This window comes from Trichosurus vulpecula, chromosome 5 (genome assembly GCF_011100635.1).
Source record: "Trichosurus vulpecula isolate mTriVul1 chromosome 5, mTriVul1.pri, whole genome shotgun sequence".
Taxonomy (NCBI): Eukaryota; Metazoa; Chordata; class Mammalia; order Diprotodontia; family Phalangeridae; genus Trichosurus; species Trichosurus vulpecula.
The window spans coordinates 275,655,830-275,669,639 of record NC_050577.1 but is presented as its reverse complement, the minus strand read 5'-3'; the positions used below and the strand labels follow the sequence as shown (position 1 = coordinate 275,669,639).

The window sequence follows — 13,810 nt, the reverse complement described above, 5'->3', positions numbered from 1 at the left end:
CCCCTCTCTAGGGGGTAGGACTTTCCTTCCCTGCAGGACCCCAAACCCAGCTGAGTTCAATGAAGTCAAATCTAAGAAAAACTTGAGCTGAGTTTGGTGTCAGTGTTCTGGACCTGACCCGTAATTCTGACAGGCCTCAAGATCAGGAGAGCCTACTGGGGAGTGGCAGTTATACGAATACCACTCTTGACTTCCCACACTTAAAAAGACCAGTCACCCAGATCCCAGCCAGTCTGACCAGAACATTCCACCAAAGGGAGACAGACAGTGAGACACAAAGAACAAGGAAGACAGAAACTAAATCAGAAGCCAAACAGGACAGAGACACAGGAGGAGGAAGAACTAGAGAAACACTGGATGAAGGCAGGAGAGACTTAGAGATACAGTGAAGAGAGTGAGAGATAGGGAGATAAAGAATAGTGTGAGGAGCCTGAGAAAGTGAGACAGAGGTGGGAAAAGGCAAGGGAAGGGGCAGAGACCACCTGTTCAGGGTGAGGATGTTGGTCTGTCGGCTCTGGGCGGCAATTAGCCGGGCCCTGTTTGCTGAGTTTCTGGCAACAGGGCTCTATGTATTCTTTGGTGTGGGCTCAGTCTTGCGCTGGCCCTCAGCAATGCCCTCTGTGCTCCAAGCGGCTATCACTTTCAATCTGGCTACAGCCATGGCCGTACAAGTCACCTGGAAGGTGAGTGGGGCCCATGTCAACCCAGCTGTGACCCTGGCTTTCCTGGTGGGCTCCAATATTTCCCTACCAAGAGCCATAGCCTATGTGGTAGCCCAGCTTGCCGGGGCCATTGCAGGAGCTGCTCTGCTTTATGGAGTCACCCCAGGGGACATTCGAGAAAGCCTCGGAGTGAATGTGGTAGGTACCTCATCAAGGGGATGAGGGGATAAGGAAGAGGGCTATACAAGAGTAAGGGAGCTGAGCAGAAGGAGGCCTAGGGGTGGGGGTGGGTGGGAAAGGAACAGTCCAGGAAGCTTAATGGGGATAAGGGAAGGGGACAAAGATGTGATCATCATTGCCAATCATATAATCATAAGATAAAAGAATTTAAGTTATGGAAGAGATCTTAGAAGTCATCTAACACAAATCCCTCATTTTACAGATAATGAAACTTGAGGCCTAGAGAGGTAAATATTTGTTGAGTGGAATGTTTGTATAAGATCCTAGGCTAAGTGGGCCTTGTGGGAGATATATTGAAGATATGGGGTTAGAGGGTAGGAAAGGAGAGGACTGGAGGTTGGGAGAATTTCTATTAAAGAGAAACACAGAGGAGAATATAAGGGAAGATAAAGGGGACAAAACGACCAGGGATATGGGAGAAAGATTGGGGAGTGTTGGAGACCCTCCCCCATTGTACCAATCAGTCTTGTGCTTTCCCATTCTTCAGATCTTTCCCTCCTGAATCTTTCTCTCCCCTTTCCTCCCTATTTTCCCAGTTCTTGCTAGCACCTGTCTGCCCCAATGTCCCTCACAGTACAAACCTCCCTCCTTTCTTTTCTCCAACCTTCCCAATCTACCTATTGCCCCAAACTCCTTTCTTTTGTTAATTCCCTTTAAGGACCTCTCCAGACTCAAGTCCCCAACTTATCTGGAACCCATTTTCCTTCCTAGACCTGCTCCTTCAAACCCAAACTGGGACCTTTTGGGCCCAGAATAGCCCGTGGTGGCTCAGAGTATATTGGGAGTGGAGTGAATGAAACTTCATACCCACCAGTTTATTAGATCCTCAAAACAAGCCTGTGAGGCAAGCAGAGTCCAGTTCCAAAAAGAATCAACTGTGTAACTTTGAGCAAATCACTCCTTCTCTCTGGTTCTCAGTTACCTTCTCTGTAATGTCACAGTTCCTGGTGGACAGATTAGGGGTGAGGGGAAGTGGTAAACACTAGGGAAGATGGGAAGATGTATCCTGGTGGGTGACTATATTCCACCTTCCCTTGGAAGGACTAAGTCCCATTCAGCTTTAGACCTGCTTTAAGGGTATTATCTCCATTTTAGAGCTGTGGAAACCGAGGCTGAGAGAGAAATTATCTGACTTGTCTAATGTTACATAATGGAATCAGGAACAGAGCTAGGACTAAGCCCTCGGCCTCCTGTCTCCTGTGTCTTTATTTATTCTACTACATCACAGTGCGAAGTGATATATGACTCCTATTTCCTCCCCATACTTGGGTCTCTTGCTTCCCTGAACCCTCAGAGCAACACACGAGATAGTAAGTAATGACAGAAGATAGTAATATCTCATTTGATCCACATATGTACAATGTATACAAATATGGGCATTGACACACAGCTGGGGGAATATGTGTGTGTGCAAGCACCCTGGGCCCCCTGTCCCTCAGGTCCGGGGCAGTGTTTCCTCAGGCCAGGCTGTCGCCGTGGAGTTGGTGCTGACCCTACAGCTGGTGCTCTGTGTCCTGGCTTCCACCGACAGCCGCCAGACCCCAGGCTCTCCTGCTGCCATAATTGGGATCTCTGTGGCTTTGGGCCACCTAATTGGGGTAAGATGATTCACCACTGAAGGGGACAGGGAATGAGGAAGTGGAGAGAGAGAAAGACCCTTCTACCTTGTCTTATACTAGCTTTCCTCAGCTGGGGTTGGGGGTGGGGGGTGAAGATCAGAGAGACAGAGAGCTGGAGAGATCCAGGAAAATCCCATTTAAGCCTTAGGAATAACCCCTTCCACCTCATGCTTATCTCCTGCATTTAGAGTTTCAATAGCTACAATCCCCTCTGCTGCCAAGGAATAGATGATTTGAGTAATGGGATGAGGTCAATAGCATCCATACCATGACTCAGTTGCCCTTTGAAGGAAGGAGGAGAGGGTGTGGGGTGGTGACAAATTTTCCTCAGTCTGGCCTCCTGTGAATGTTATCTTCTCACCCTACCACCCCTCCACTGCCCTCCCCACCACCCTTGTCTTCTTTCAGATCTACTTCACTGGTTGTTCCATGAACCCAGCTCGCTCCTTTGGCCCAGCTGTCATCGTTGGCAAGTTCTCTGTTCATTGGGTGAGGTCCTGGGGCTGGGAGGCAAATGACCCAGAGAGGGCAAGTGGAAGAGGAGCGAGTTCAGCTAGCCCAGGGGTTTAAGAGGAAACTGAAAATGGAAAGGGAGAAACAAAGCACATGAAGGATTTGTCTCACTTCCTTGGTCCTAGAAGGAGAAAGCCAAAGGTTTCCCAACTGAGGCATGCTTTCCTGGTTGGCCAACCCCCAGGCCTTTGGCCTCTGACCTGGGCTGGGCCTGCTAGGAAGTAGACAAGATGAGCCTGTTTTTGTCTCTGATTTATAGCTTCAAACACTTAGCTGTTTCCTTATCCAGCTTCTCCAGCCAGACTGGTTTCTAAACTTAAAGAGGAAGAGCCAGAGACAAATAACCAGATACAGAAACATAGAATAATTCAACTTCTTGGTTGTAGAGTTGGAGTGAGGGATGGAAGAATTAATAGGGAAAATGGCACCTCCAAATTCAACCACTTATTCTTGTGCTCTCTGCCCCTTCCATTCTAAAACTTGAGGGAAGACTCTTCCATCCATATGTTGAAGCTTGGAGAAAGTTCACTAGATTAGGAACTGGGGCACTTGAGTTTTCTACTCTGCGTCTTGGACTCAACAGGGATGTCTCTCCTGTCTGCAGCTATAGGGTTGCTTTAAGATTTCTGGGAACTTAGGAGCAGGTCATCAATAGAGAAGAAGGGAGCTCAGAGCCACCCCCATTCCCTGGATGGCTCACAGGCTCATGGATCCATTTTTCTCTGTGCCCGCAGATCTTCTGGGTAGGACCATTGACAGGAGCTATCCTGGCATCTCTGATCTACAACTTCATCTTGTTCCCAGACACCAAGACTCTGGCTCAGAGGCTAGCCATTTTAACAGGCACCATGGGAGCTGAGGAGGCGGTGCCTCGAAAGAATGACCCAGAGCCCATTTCAGGGGGCACTGAGATACCCAACGTGGTATAGAGGTCTTAAGACCCAGTCTGTACCCTGCAGTGGTGGGTGGAACAGGAGTATGAAGTGTCAGTCAAGAGTGTTTAGGGCCAATGGCAGCATGTCAAATGCAGTGAGCACCTGCCCAAGGAAATCTGGGGCACCTTGGTCGGGGAAAGGGCTTGTGTCCTGCCTTGATGTGGAAGTGAGTTTCAAGGGGGGTTGAGGGAAGAGAGGGAAAAGAAGAGACAAGTTGTCACTAACCCTCCTAGAAAATTCTAGCCAGAATAAAGCTCCATTGTGGGCCTTGGATCGCCTTCATCTCTTAGCTGCTGGGAGAAGCAAGGGAGCCTTGACCACTTACCACTACCACTTGACCTAGAACCCAGGGGGAAGTCCAGACCTTTGAATTAATTCAATATAACAAATTCATGTTAAGCCTTTGCTGTGTACAAGATATATGCTAGTCAGTGGGGAAGTTATAAAGATATATATAAAGATATATAAAATATAGTTCCTACTCTCGAAAAAGTTTAGTAGAAGTGGCACAGTGGATAGAGCACCAGCCCTGAAGTCAGAAGGACCTGAGTTCAAATTTGGCCTCAGACACTTGGCACTTACTAGCTGTTATGCCAGGCAAGTCACTTAATCCTGACTGCCTTGCCCCCCCCCCCCCCCATAGAGGTAACCATCATACGGAATAGAGCAAGACCAAAGTATAGGAAAGGTATTAGGGCTATGTGAGATTCAAGGATAGATCACTTCCCACTTTTGGAAAGGGATCAAGGAAACATTTATGGAAAAGACAGTATTTGAACTGGAGCTCAGAGGACGGGTAGAAATTCAATAGAAATGGCATTTCAGGAATAACATACAAACCACAAAGTTTGGCTGTATAAAAGCCTGGGACCATGTCTGTCTATGGAATAGCAAGTAGTCTAGTTTATCTGGAGCATAGAATATATGTTGTGGCGAATAGTATAAAATCAGGCTAAAAAAGTTGGGTGGCATGAGACTAAGGAGGGCCTTGGATAGCAGAGGAATACTTTGAGCAAAGATGTGGCAAGATTCCTGGGGCAACTATGAATGAATGAAAGAAAAAGAATTTATTAAGGCTTACTTCCTGCTTGGGACAGTGCCTTAGCATTCCTGAAGGGTATAGACACAAAAGCAAGACAATTCTTTGCCCTCAAAGAGCTTATATTCTAAAAGAGGAAAATTATATATAAAGGGAAGGAGTGGCCAGGGAGGGGGTAATTTGGTTTGGGAAAGTAGAGAGATGGTAAGTGTAGTTATAGGGCCATTGTTTGAGTTATTTCCAGGAATGACAATGTTGATTTGATTACTGTTTTCAGAATTGTAGGTGGAAGAGGGGCAGGAAGACTATGGGGGTTTGTTTGGCATGATTGGAGCAATGTGGTGGGGCTGGGGCAAGCCACATATAACAAACTGTACCCAATTAGAAGCCCAGGGCCCCAGGGCCAGAGCTAGAGTGCTAGTCTGAAGCCAGAGGGGATTGGGGGTGGCAGAAAGATAGCAAGAGAGCTATGTACAAAATGGACTGGAAAAGAGAGAGAATGGAGGCCATGGGGAGCAGTTAGGAAGATATTGCCATGATCTAGGCAGTGGCAATCAGAATAGAAACTCATGTTAGATATTTTGGACATAGAATCGACAGGATCTGGTAATGATTAGTTCAGTATATGAGGTAAGAGAAGAAAGTTTCAAAGATGGCCTTGAGGCCAGTGGCAGTATGTCAAAAGCATGAGCCCATGGCCAAGAGAATCTGGGGGAACCCTTGTTCAGGGAGAATGCTTCTATTCTGCCCCAATGTGGAAATGGATTTCAAGGTGGGGGGAGGGAATTTGAGGGAGGGTAGGAAGAAGAGAAGATAGCCTGTCACTGACCTCCCCTAGAAGATTCTAGCCAGAATAAATCTCTTGGGTGATGGGGTACATTGATGAAGGAAGTCAGAAGTAGGTCTGGGTGGGGGCCAGGAAGACAAACTATTTGTGGCACCTTGGGAAAGGTTGTAAAATAGTAGTCCCTCAAGCTTTCACTTGTAATGTGGCTTTATTTGTCACAAAACAAATACTATATGCCATAAAGTAAAATTTGCTGCCGTCAAAAAAATGGCCATTTATAAATATTAAAAAATGTCCTTTCTTGTGCCTACATTGTGTTGTGCTCTTGGTGTCTGCTATATTATCTATCCTTCATTCTAAATCTGTCTCTAACATATTTAGCTTCAGGTCCTTACAGGAGATGTCCAAATAAGCAATTGCAAATCCCAGTCTGGAACTTGGGAGGGAGATCAAGACTGATTGCATAGATCTCTACCCCCTAACACAGACATACCCCTCCCCACTGCCACACACACACATTGAACAGATCTACAAATGTTGGGGAGGAAAGGAAGATCATGAATTGAGAACTGAATATAGAAACATCACTCAGAAGACTGGAAGTAGTAGGTACTTCTGAAAACCCTGATGGAATCACTTTTCCTCCTCTCAGTAGAGATGGAAGACTATGGATTGAGAATGAAACATAGTCAATCCACCAATTTGTTTTGCTTAGCTATATTTGTTATAAGAGTTCTTTTGCAAAGTGGGGAGGACTTGCTGAGAAATGACAAGCAAGAGAAAAAAATTTAACTGCGAGCAAAATAACTTCACTGAATATGGTTATTATTGGGTGTGAATGCAATCATAGTTGGTAATAGGAGCAGAAGGGAGATAGGACTTCTTAATGCAAAGGGTGGGGGTGGGGAGAGAAGATTCCTTCTCTCCCAGCAAGTGGTGGTCTTGACTTCCCTAGGTTCCTGCTCCTTTCTTCACTCCTGACCTTGAGAGGTCCCTGAGAAAGGATTAGTAGACAAATCCATAAACTGTTCTCTAAGGCTCACATCTCATCATTTCTATGGTGCCCATCACCATGGCACCCTGCAACTGGAACACTGGTAGCCAAATCCTCCACTTGGAAAGGGGTGGGGGGGAAATGAGTTACAAAAGGAGTCAAAGGACAGTAATGATGACATAACCACCTAAGTGCCCAGGCACCTAGTACATATTTAAAATTGTAATCCTTATCATTACCAGCAGATAGCTCACAGGCTTTTAAGTGTAAATTTGTACATATCCAGAAATTGCAGTGAAGTAAACAGTAACCTACCTTTCTTTTAGCAGTTAACAAATTGCTAATTTTCACAGGATTCAAGATTAGAAAAGACCAAACGGATGGGTGATTTAACCAAGCTCATTCTCTTCCATTTTTACAGCTCCCAACCCCCAATAGGCCAGAGTTTCCCCTTCCCTTTTACATGGGGAGTGCAGGAGGGAGACACAGTGTGTGAACAACTTCAAAAAAGTCACATATTTTCAGTGGTAGAGTTCCAGTACCCCTTGTTCCTAGCTCAGAATTTTCCTAAGTGGAGCTCCTAGGGGTTGGACCAGAAGAAAAGGGAGGAGGAAGAGGATAGGAAATATGGAAGAGAGAAAAGGGCATGAGGATTAAGTTCAACTTTGTAGAAGAATCCGGAAGGTAAATCAGGCATACAAAAACATCTTCTTAAAATTTTTTTTAAATAAAATTTTATTTAAAGTTTTGAGTTCCAAATTCTATCCCTCCCTTCTCCCCTCCCTGAGATGGTAAGCAACCAGAGATAGGTTGTATATGTGCAATTATGTAAAACATTTCCATATTAGTCATTTTATATGAGAAGATTCGAACAAAAGAAAAAAAATGAAAGTGAAAAATAGCATGCTTCAGTCCATATTCAGATAATATCAGTTCTTTCTCTGGCGGTGAATAATATGCTTCAACATTAGACCTTTGGAATTGTCTTGGATCATTGTGTTGCTGAGAATAGCTAAGTCATTCACAATTCTTCATCAATGTTGCTGTTACTGTGTACGACATTCTCCTGGTTCTGTTAATTTCATTATGCATCAGCTCATGTAAGTCTTTCCAGGTTTTTCCGAAATCATCCTGCTTGTCATTTCTTATAGCACAATAATATTCCATTACAATCATATACCACAGCTTAACACAAAAAAAATCTTAAAGGTAATTGGGGGACTTAATTAATTAATTAATGTGGTAATTAATTCACATGAGGTCAAAAAGATAGCTGTGAATTCCATACTAGAGTTTGGAAGAGTGTGGGAGGTAACAGTAGACATCATGCACTTTTCTCCAGTTCCCAATGGGATCATAGTAATTTTTCCAGTGTTTTTTTTTCTTCAAAGTTTTCTAATTCCACTAAAGAAAGACAAAAGGCAACAGACAAACTACAACAGCATTTAGGCTAGACTCACCCATCCATTCCACCTGCTATAGCTTTTAAGGAAGGATCTGTCGGTGGGATAGGTTATACAGTCTTCCCTGAAGACCAAACTGTCTGCTTGAGCTGTTGGGAGAAATATAGGTCTTTAGGAAGCAGGGGACTGGATGAGACAACTCAAGGTCCCTTCTCATCTTAATAATCCATAACCACTGTTGAAGGAAAAGGACTGATTTAACAAGCATTCCTAGAAGGGTGGTGCCAGGCTCAGAGGACTAAGCTCCGCAGATGTACAGTTCCTTTGTGTGCACTCCCTCCTTTCATCAGGGGAAGTTTTTAATTAATGGTGTGTAATCTGATATGCCCCCTCTCCCTGCTGAGTGTTGCCTTCAATCAGCAGAGCCATCTGCAATTACAATTCATAACTCAACTGGTGAGGGGGAGGGAAAGGGATTGGATTTGGAACGGGTGCCATGCTGATGATTTCTGTAGTACAGGCAAACGACTACAGATTCAGGGCTGAAAGGGATCTCCGAGATCATCTTGCCCAACTCCGTTATTTTACGTATGGGAGCAAACTAAGATCCAGAAAAAAGAAGCAGTTTGGTCCAGATATGGTTCCAGGACCCAATTTTTTCAAGATTGCCAGGCATAAATCCAACTTTAGCCTTCTCTCTCTGGGTATAAAGTGACCATGACTATAGCACAGAGGACATTACAAAGGGAAAAATAGTAGATGTAGCCAAGGCCATGGTGCTCTTGAAATGAGGGGCCTCACCAGAGTCGAGTGAATGAAGAATCAAAGCAACGGTGACTTTACTTACTTTTTTATGGTTTTATTTAGTATTTTATTTTTCCCCAGTTACACATAAAAACAATTTTTAACATTTGTTTTTAAAAACTTTGAGCTGCAAATTTTCTCCCTTCCTTCCTCCCTAGCCTGCTCATTGAGAAGGAAAGCAATTCAATATGGGTTATACATGTGTTTGCATGATTACATGTAAAACATTTCCATAATAGTCATGTTGTGAAAGAAAACAAAGACAAAAGAACTCAAGAAAAATAAAGTAAAAAAAAAAGCACGCTTCAATCTGTTTTCAGATACCATCAGTTCTTTGTCTGGGTGTGGATAACATTCTTCATCGTAAGTCCTTCAGAATTGTCTTGGATCATTGTATTGCTGAGAATAGCCAAGTCATTCACAGTTGATTATCTTACAATATTGCTGTTACTTTGTACACAGTACATTTCACTTTGTATCGGCTCAAGTAAGTCTTTCCAGGTTTTTCTGAGAGCATCCTGCTCATCATTTCTTATACCACAGTAGTATTCCATCATATTCACATATCACAATTTGTTCAACCATTCCCCAGTTGATGGGCATCACCTCAATTCCTAATTTTTTTTTCAATTCCTAATTCTTTACCCCCAGAAAAGAGCTGTTATAAATATTTTTGTACATATGGGTCCTTCTCCTTTTTATCTCTTTTGGGACATGGAACTAGTGGTGGTATTGCTAGGTCAAAGGGTATGTATGATCTTATAGCCCTTTGGGTTTAGTTTCAAACAGCTCTACAGAATGGCTGAATAAGTTCACAACTCCACCAACAATGCATTAATGTCTCATTTTTCCCTCATCCCCTCTAATGTTGGTCATTCATCTTTGCTCTCCTATTAGCCAATCTAATAGGTATGAGGCAGTACCTCAGAATTGTTTTAATTTGCATTTCTCCAATCAATAGTGAGTTAGAATATTTTTTTCCATATTGCTATAGATAGCTTTGATTCCTTCATCTGAAAACTGATCATATCTTTTGATTATTTATCAATTGAGGAATGGCTCTTATTTTTATAAATTCGACTCGGTTCCATATACGTTTGAGAAATGAGGGCTTTATCAGAAAAACTTGCTTCAAAATTTTTTTTTCAGTTCTATTGCTAACTGTATTTCCCTTCATCCTCTCTCTTCCCCCATTTATTCTATTCTCTCTCTCTTTCACCCTGTCCCTTCTCAAAAGTATTTTGCTTCTGACTACCTCCTCCCCCAACCTGCCCTCCCTTCTAACACTGCCCCCCTTATTTTATACCCTTCTCTTCCTAGTTTCCTGTAGGGTAAGATAGATTTCTATACCAGATTGAGTGTATATTATTCTCTCTTTGAGACAATTCTGATGAGAGTAAGGTTCATGTACTCCCCCTCACCTCCCCCTTCTTCCCCTCTATTGTAAAAACTTTTTCTTGCCTCCTTTATGTGAAATAATTTACCCATTCTACCTCTCCCTTTCTCTTTCTCCCAGTACATTCCTCTCTCACCTTTAATTTTATTTTTTAGATATAATCTCTTCATATTCAACCCACACCTATGCCTTTTGTCTATATATACTCCTTCTAATTACCCTAATAATGAGGGAGTTCTTATGAGTTACAAGTATCATCTTACCATGTAGGAATACAAACAGTTTAACCTTATTAAGTCCCTTATGATTTCCCTTTCCTGTTTACCTTTTTATGTTGCTCTTGAGTCTTGCATTCAAAAGTCAAATTTTCTATTCAGCTCTGGTCTTTTCATTAAGAATGCTGAAAAGTCCTTGATCTCATTGAATATCTATTTTTTCCCCTGAAAGAATTGCTGGGTAGGTGATTCTTGGTTGTAATCCTAGCTTCTTTGCTCTCTGGAATTTCATATCCTAAGCCCTCCTGATCCTTTAATGTAGAAGCTGCTAAATCTTGTGTTATCCTGACTGTGGCTCCACAATAATTGAATTGTTTCTTTCTGGATGCTTATGATATTTTCTCCTTGACCTGGGAACTCTGGAATTTGGCTATATTATTTCTGGCAGTTTTCATTTTGGGATTTCTTTCAGGAGGTGATGGGTAGATTCTTTCAATTTCTATTTTACCTTCTGGTTCTAGAATATCAGGGCAATTTTCCTTGATAATTTCTTGAAAGATGATGTCTAGGCTCTTTTTTTTGATTATGGCTTTCAGGTAGTCCAATAATTTTTACATTATCTCTCCTGGATCTAGTTTCCTGGTCTATTATTTTTCCAATGACATATTTCACATTGTCTTCTATTTCTTCATTCTTTTGTTTTTATTGTTTTATTGTTTCTTGATTTCTCATAGAGTCATTAGCTTCCACTTGCTCCATTCTAATTTTTAAGGAATCATTTTCTTCAGTGAAGCTTTTGGGCCTTCTTTTCCATTTGGCCAATTTTGCTTTTTAAGGCATTCTTCTCCTTATGGGCTTTTTGGACCTCTTTTATCATTTGGCCCAGGCTGGTTTTTTTTATTATTAAATTTTATTTTATTTTACCAGAACGCAAATACAAAATAGAGAAAAGAAACAAAAACACATCATAAACTTAAATATTGAAAATTAAATATAAAGTAAGAAAGAAAAAGAGCATGTCGTGTGCATAGCAGAACATAGGAAAGGATTCAAAATATGTAACAATAAATTTTCGTTTCAAGAAAAGCCTGTGTGGTAAATAATACACCTTATGTTGAGAATTGTCCACCTTTTCTTTGCTTCCTTGTGTTTTCTTTTGTTCTCTGCTGTGCACTTTTTTGGGGGGCGGGGGGGAGGCGATAAATGTTTATTTTTTTAAAATTTTTTAATTTTTAAAAATTTTTTTTAAATTTTGCTGTACACTTTTTAACTTTGTTCAAGGTTGTTTTTTAAGGTGTTATTTTCTTCAGTATTCCTTCACCAAGCTGCTAATTTGATTGTCATGATTTTCTCACATCACTCTCATTTCTCTTCCTAATTTTTCCTCTACCTCTGTTACTTGATTTTCAGAATCCTTTTTGAGCTCTTCCCTGGCCTGAGACCAATTCATATTTTTTCTTGGAAGCTTTGGATGTAAGAGCTTTGACTTTGTTGTCTTCTGAGTGTTTTGATCTTCCTTGTCATCATTAGTAACTTTCTATAGTCAGAATGTTTTTTTCTGTAGTTTGCTCATTTCCCCAGCCTATTACTTGACTTTTAACTGTTTGTTAGAGTAGGGCTCTGCTTCTAAGGTGGAGTGCTGTCCCAAGCTTCAAGGGTTTTGTGCAACCGGTTTTAGAGATACTTGTAGGGATCTGTAACTTTTCAGTTCCTCCAAGCTGGTATGATCTAAGAAGAGGTGTTTACTACTCTCCTGGCCTGTGCTCTGGTCTGTGAGTGACCATAAGCACTCTTTTCTCCCCTTTCCACTGTGTCTGCAGGCTCTGCTGTGCTAATGCTCCTCCTCGCCCTGGGACTGCCACTCAAGACTGTGACCCAGATCCAGGTATGGGCAAAGCAACAGAGTCCTGACTCAGTGCCAGCAAAAAGACTCCTGTAATCTCCTTCTGACCAGTTGTTCAGCCGCCTCACTGTCTATGGGCTGAGAGTTCCCAAAGTAGCCACTCCTGCTCCTGATTCAGTGTCTCCCACTGCCTGGTCCTGGTTTGCTGTAGCCGGAGCTGTGCTGGCGTGGCGTGCCAGACCCTTCCTGCTGACCTTCCAAGTTGTCTTGGGCTGGAAATTAATTTCATTCCATCTTTTTGTGGATTCTGCTGCTCTAGAATTTGTTTAGAGTCATTTTTAAAAGGTATTTGGAGGGGTTTGGGGGAGAACTCAGGTGAGTCCCTGCCTTTACTCCATCATCTTGGTTCTGTCTCCAGACAGCTTTATTTTCAAAAGAGAATTGGGATCCAGAATGGCAGTGACAAAAAAGGAGCTATGGTTTCCTGGAGGAGGTAAACCTAAAGGCAGGGATATCCACAGTCTCGCTGCTAGTGAGTAAGCTATAATTCCTTATGATGGTAATACAAAAGAGGTGGGTCAGTTATCATTACCTTTTCTTATTATCCTCAATCTGCTTCAGGGCAGAGGAAGGGACAAGACACTCAAGACATACCCAAATGAGTGCATATTAGTGCAGGGATGATGTAACCACAGCAAGATAGGGTTTGGGAGAATTTCATTGAAGAGGAGACTGTCAGCAGAATTATGGAGAGAAAGAATGGAGTTGAGTTAGAGGTTAGACAAATCACAGTGAGGCCTGGGGCCAAAAGAGCTTGATAAAGCCAAAGACCAGGCTGGGAAAAGCAAAAAAAAATTAAAAAAAAACCCAACTCCCCCAAAATCCCAAGAGTAGAATGCAGATTTGAAAAACTGCAATTTCATAATTGATAACATGCTTTAAAATATAATGTTATCTATGTTTTATTGTTTTTATTTATTTTGTCAAATGTTTTCCAATTACATTTTAATCTGGTTCAAGCTGTACTCAGGAGTATTTGAGACTGCATATTAGCTACTTCTGTTCTAGAGGACCTTCCATCACTTATATGGTTTTAGGGCTGTCAATAGACAAACCTAATTTTAGGAATACCTGGCCTGCCATAGGCAGCACTGGAAAAGAAAAATTAAAACATAGATTACCACTCCCACCCCACCCCCTCATCCCCAATCAAGCTCTGTGGAATGAGAGAATATTGAGTGGACCTAAGACAATGAATTCTAGGCTTTAAACCTTCTACCCTATCCCACAAACCCCTATCAGGAGGGATTCCAGGTCCATGTGGTAGGTGATGCCAATTCTGATGTTCACAATGGGCCTC

At 42.3% G+C, this 13,810-nt stretch overlaps 1 protein-coding gene across 1 annotated transcript; it reads left to right on the top strand.

Annotated features, from left to right (window-relative positions):
- Positions 1–497: 497 nt before the first annotated feature.
- AQP6 (aquaporin 6) lies at positions 498–3,963 on the top strand. The gene is made up of 4 exons (XM_036761330.1): positions 498–860; positions 2,342–2,500; positions 2,930–3,010; positions 3,769–3,963. The coding sequence occupies exons 1-4, from the start codon at positions 498–500 to the stop codon at positions 3,961–3,963; spliced, it is 798 nt and encodes a 265-aa protein (XP_036617225.1).
- The last annotated feature ends 9,847 nt before the right edge of the window (positions 3,964–13,810 follow it).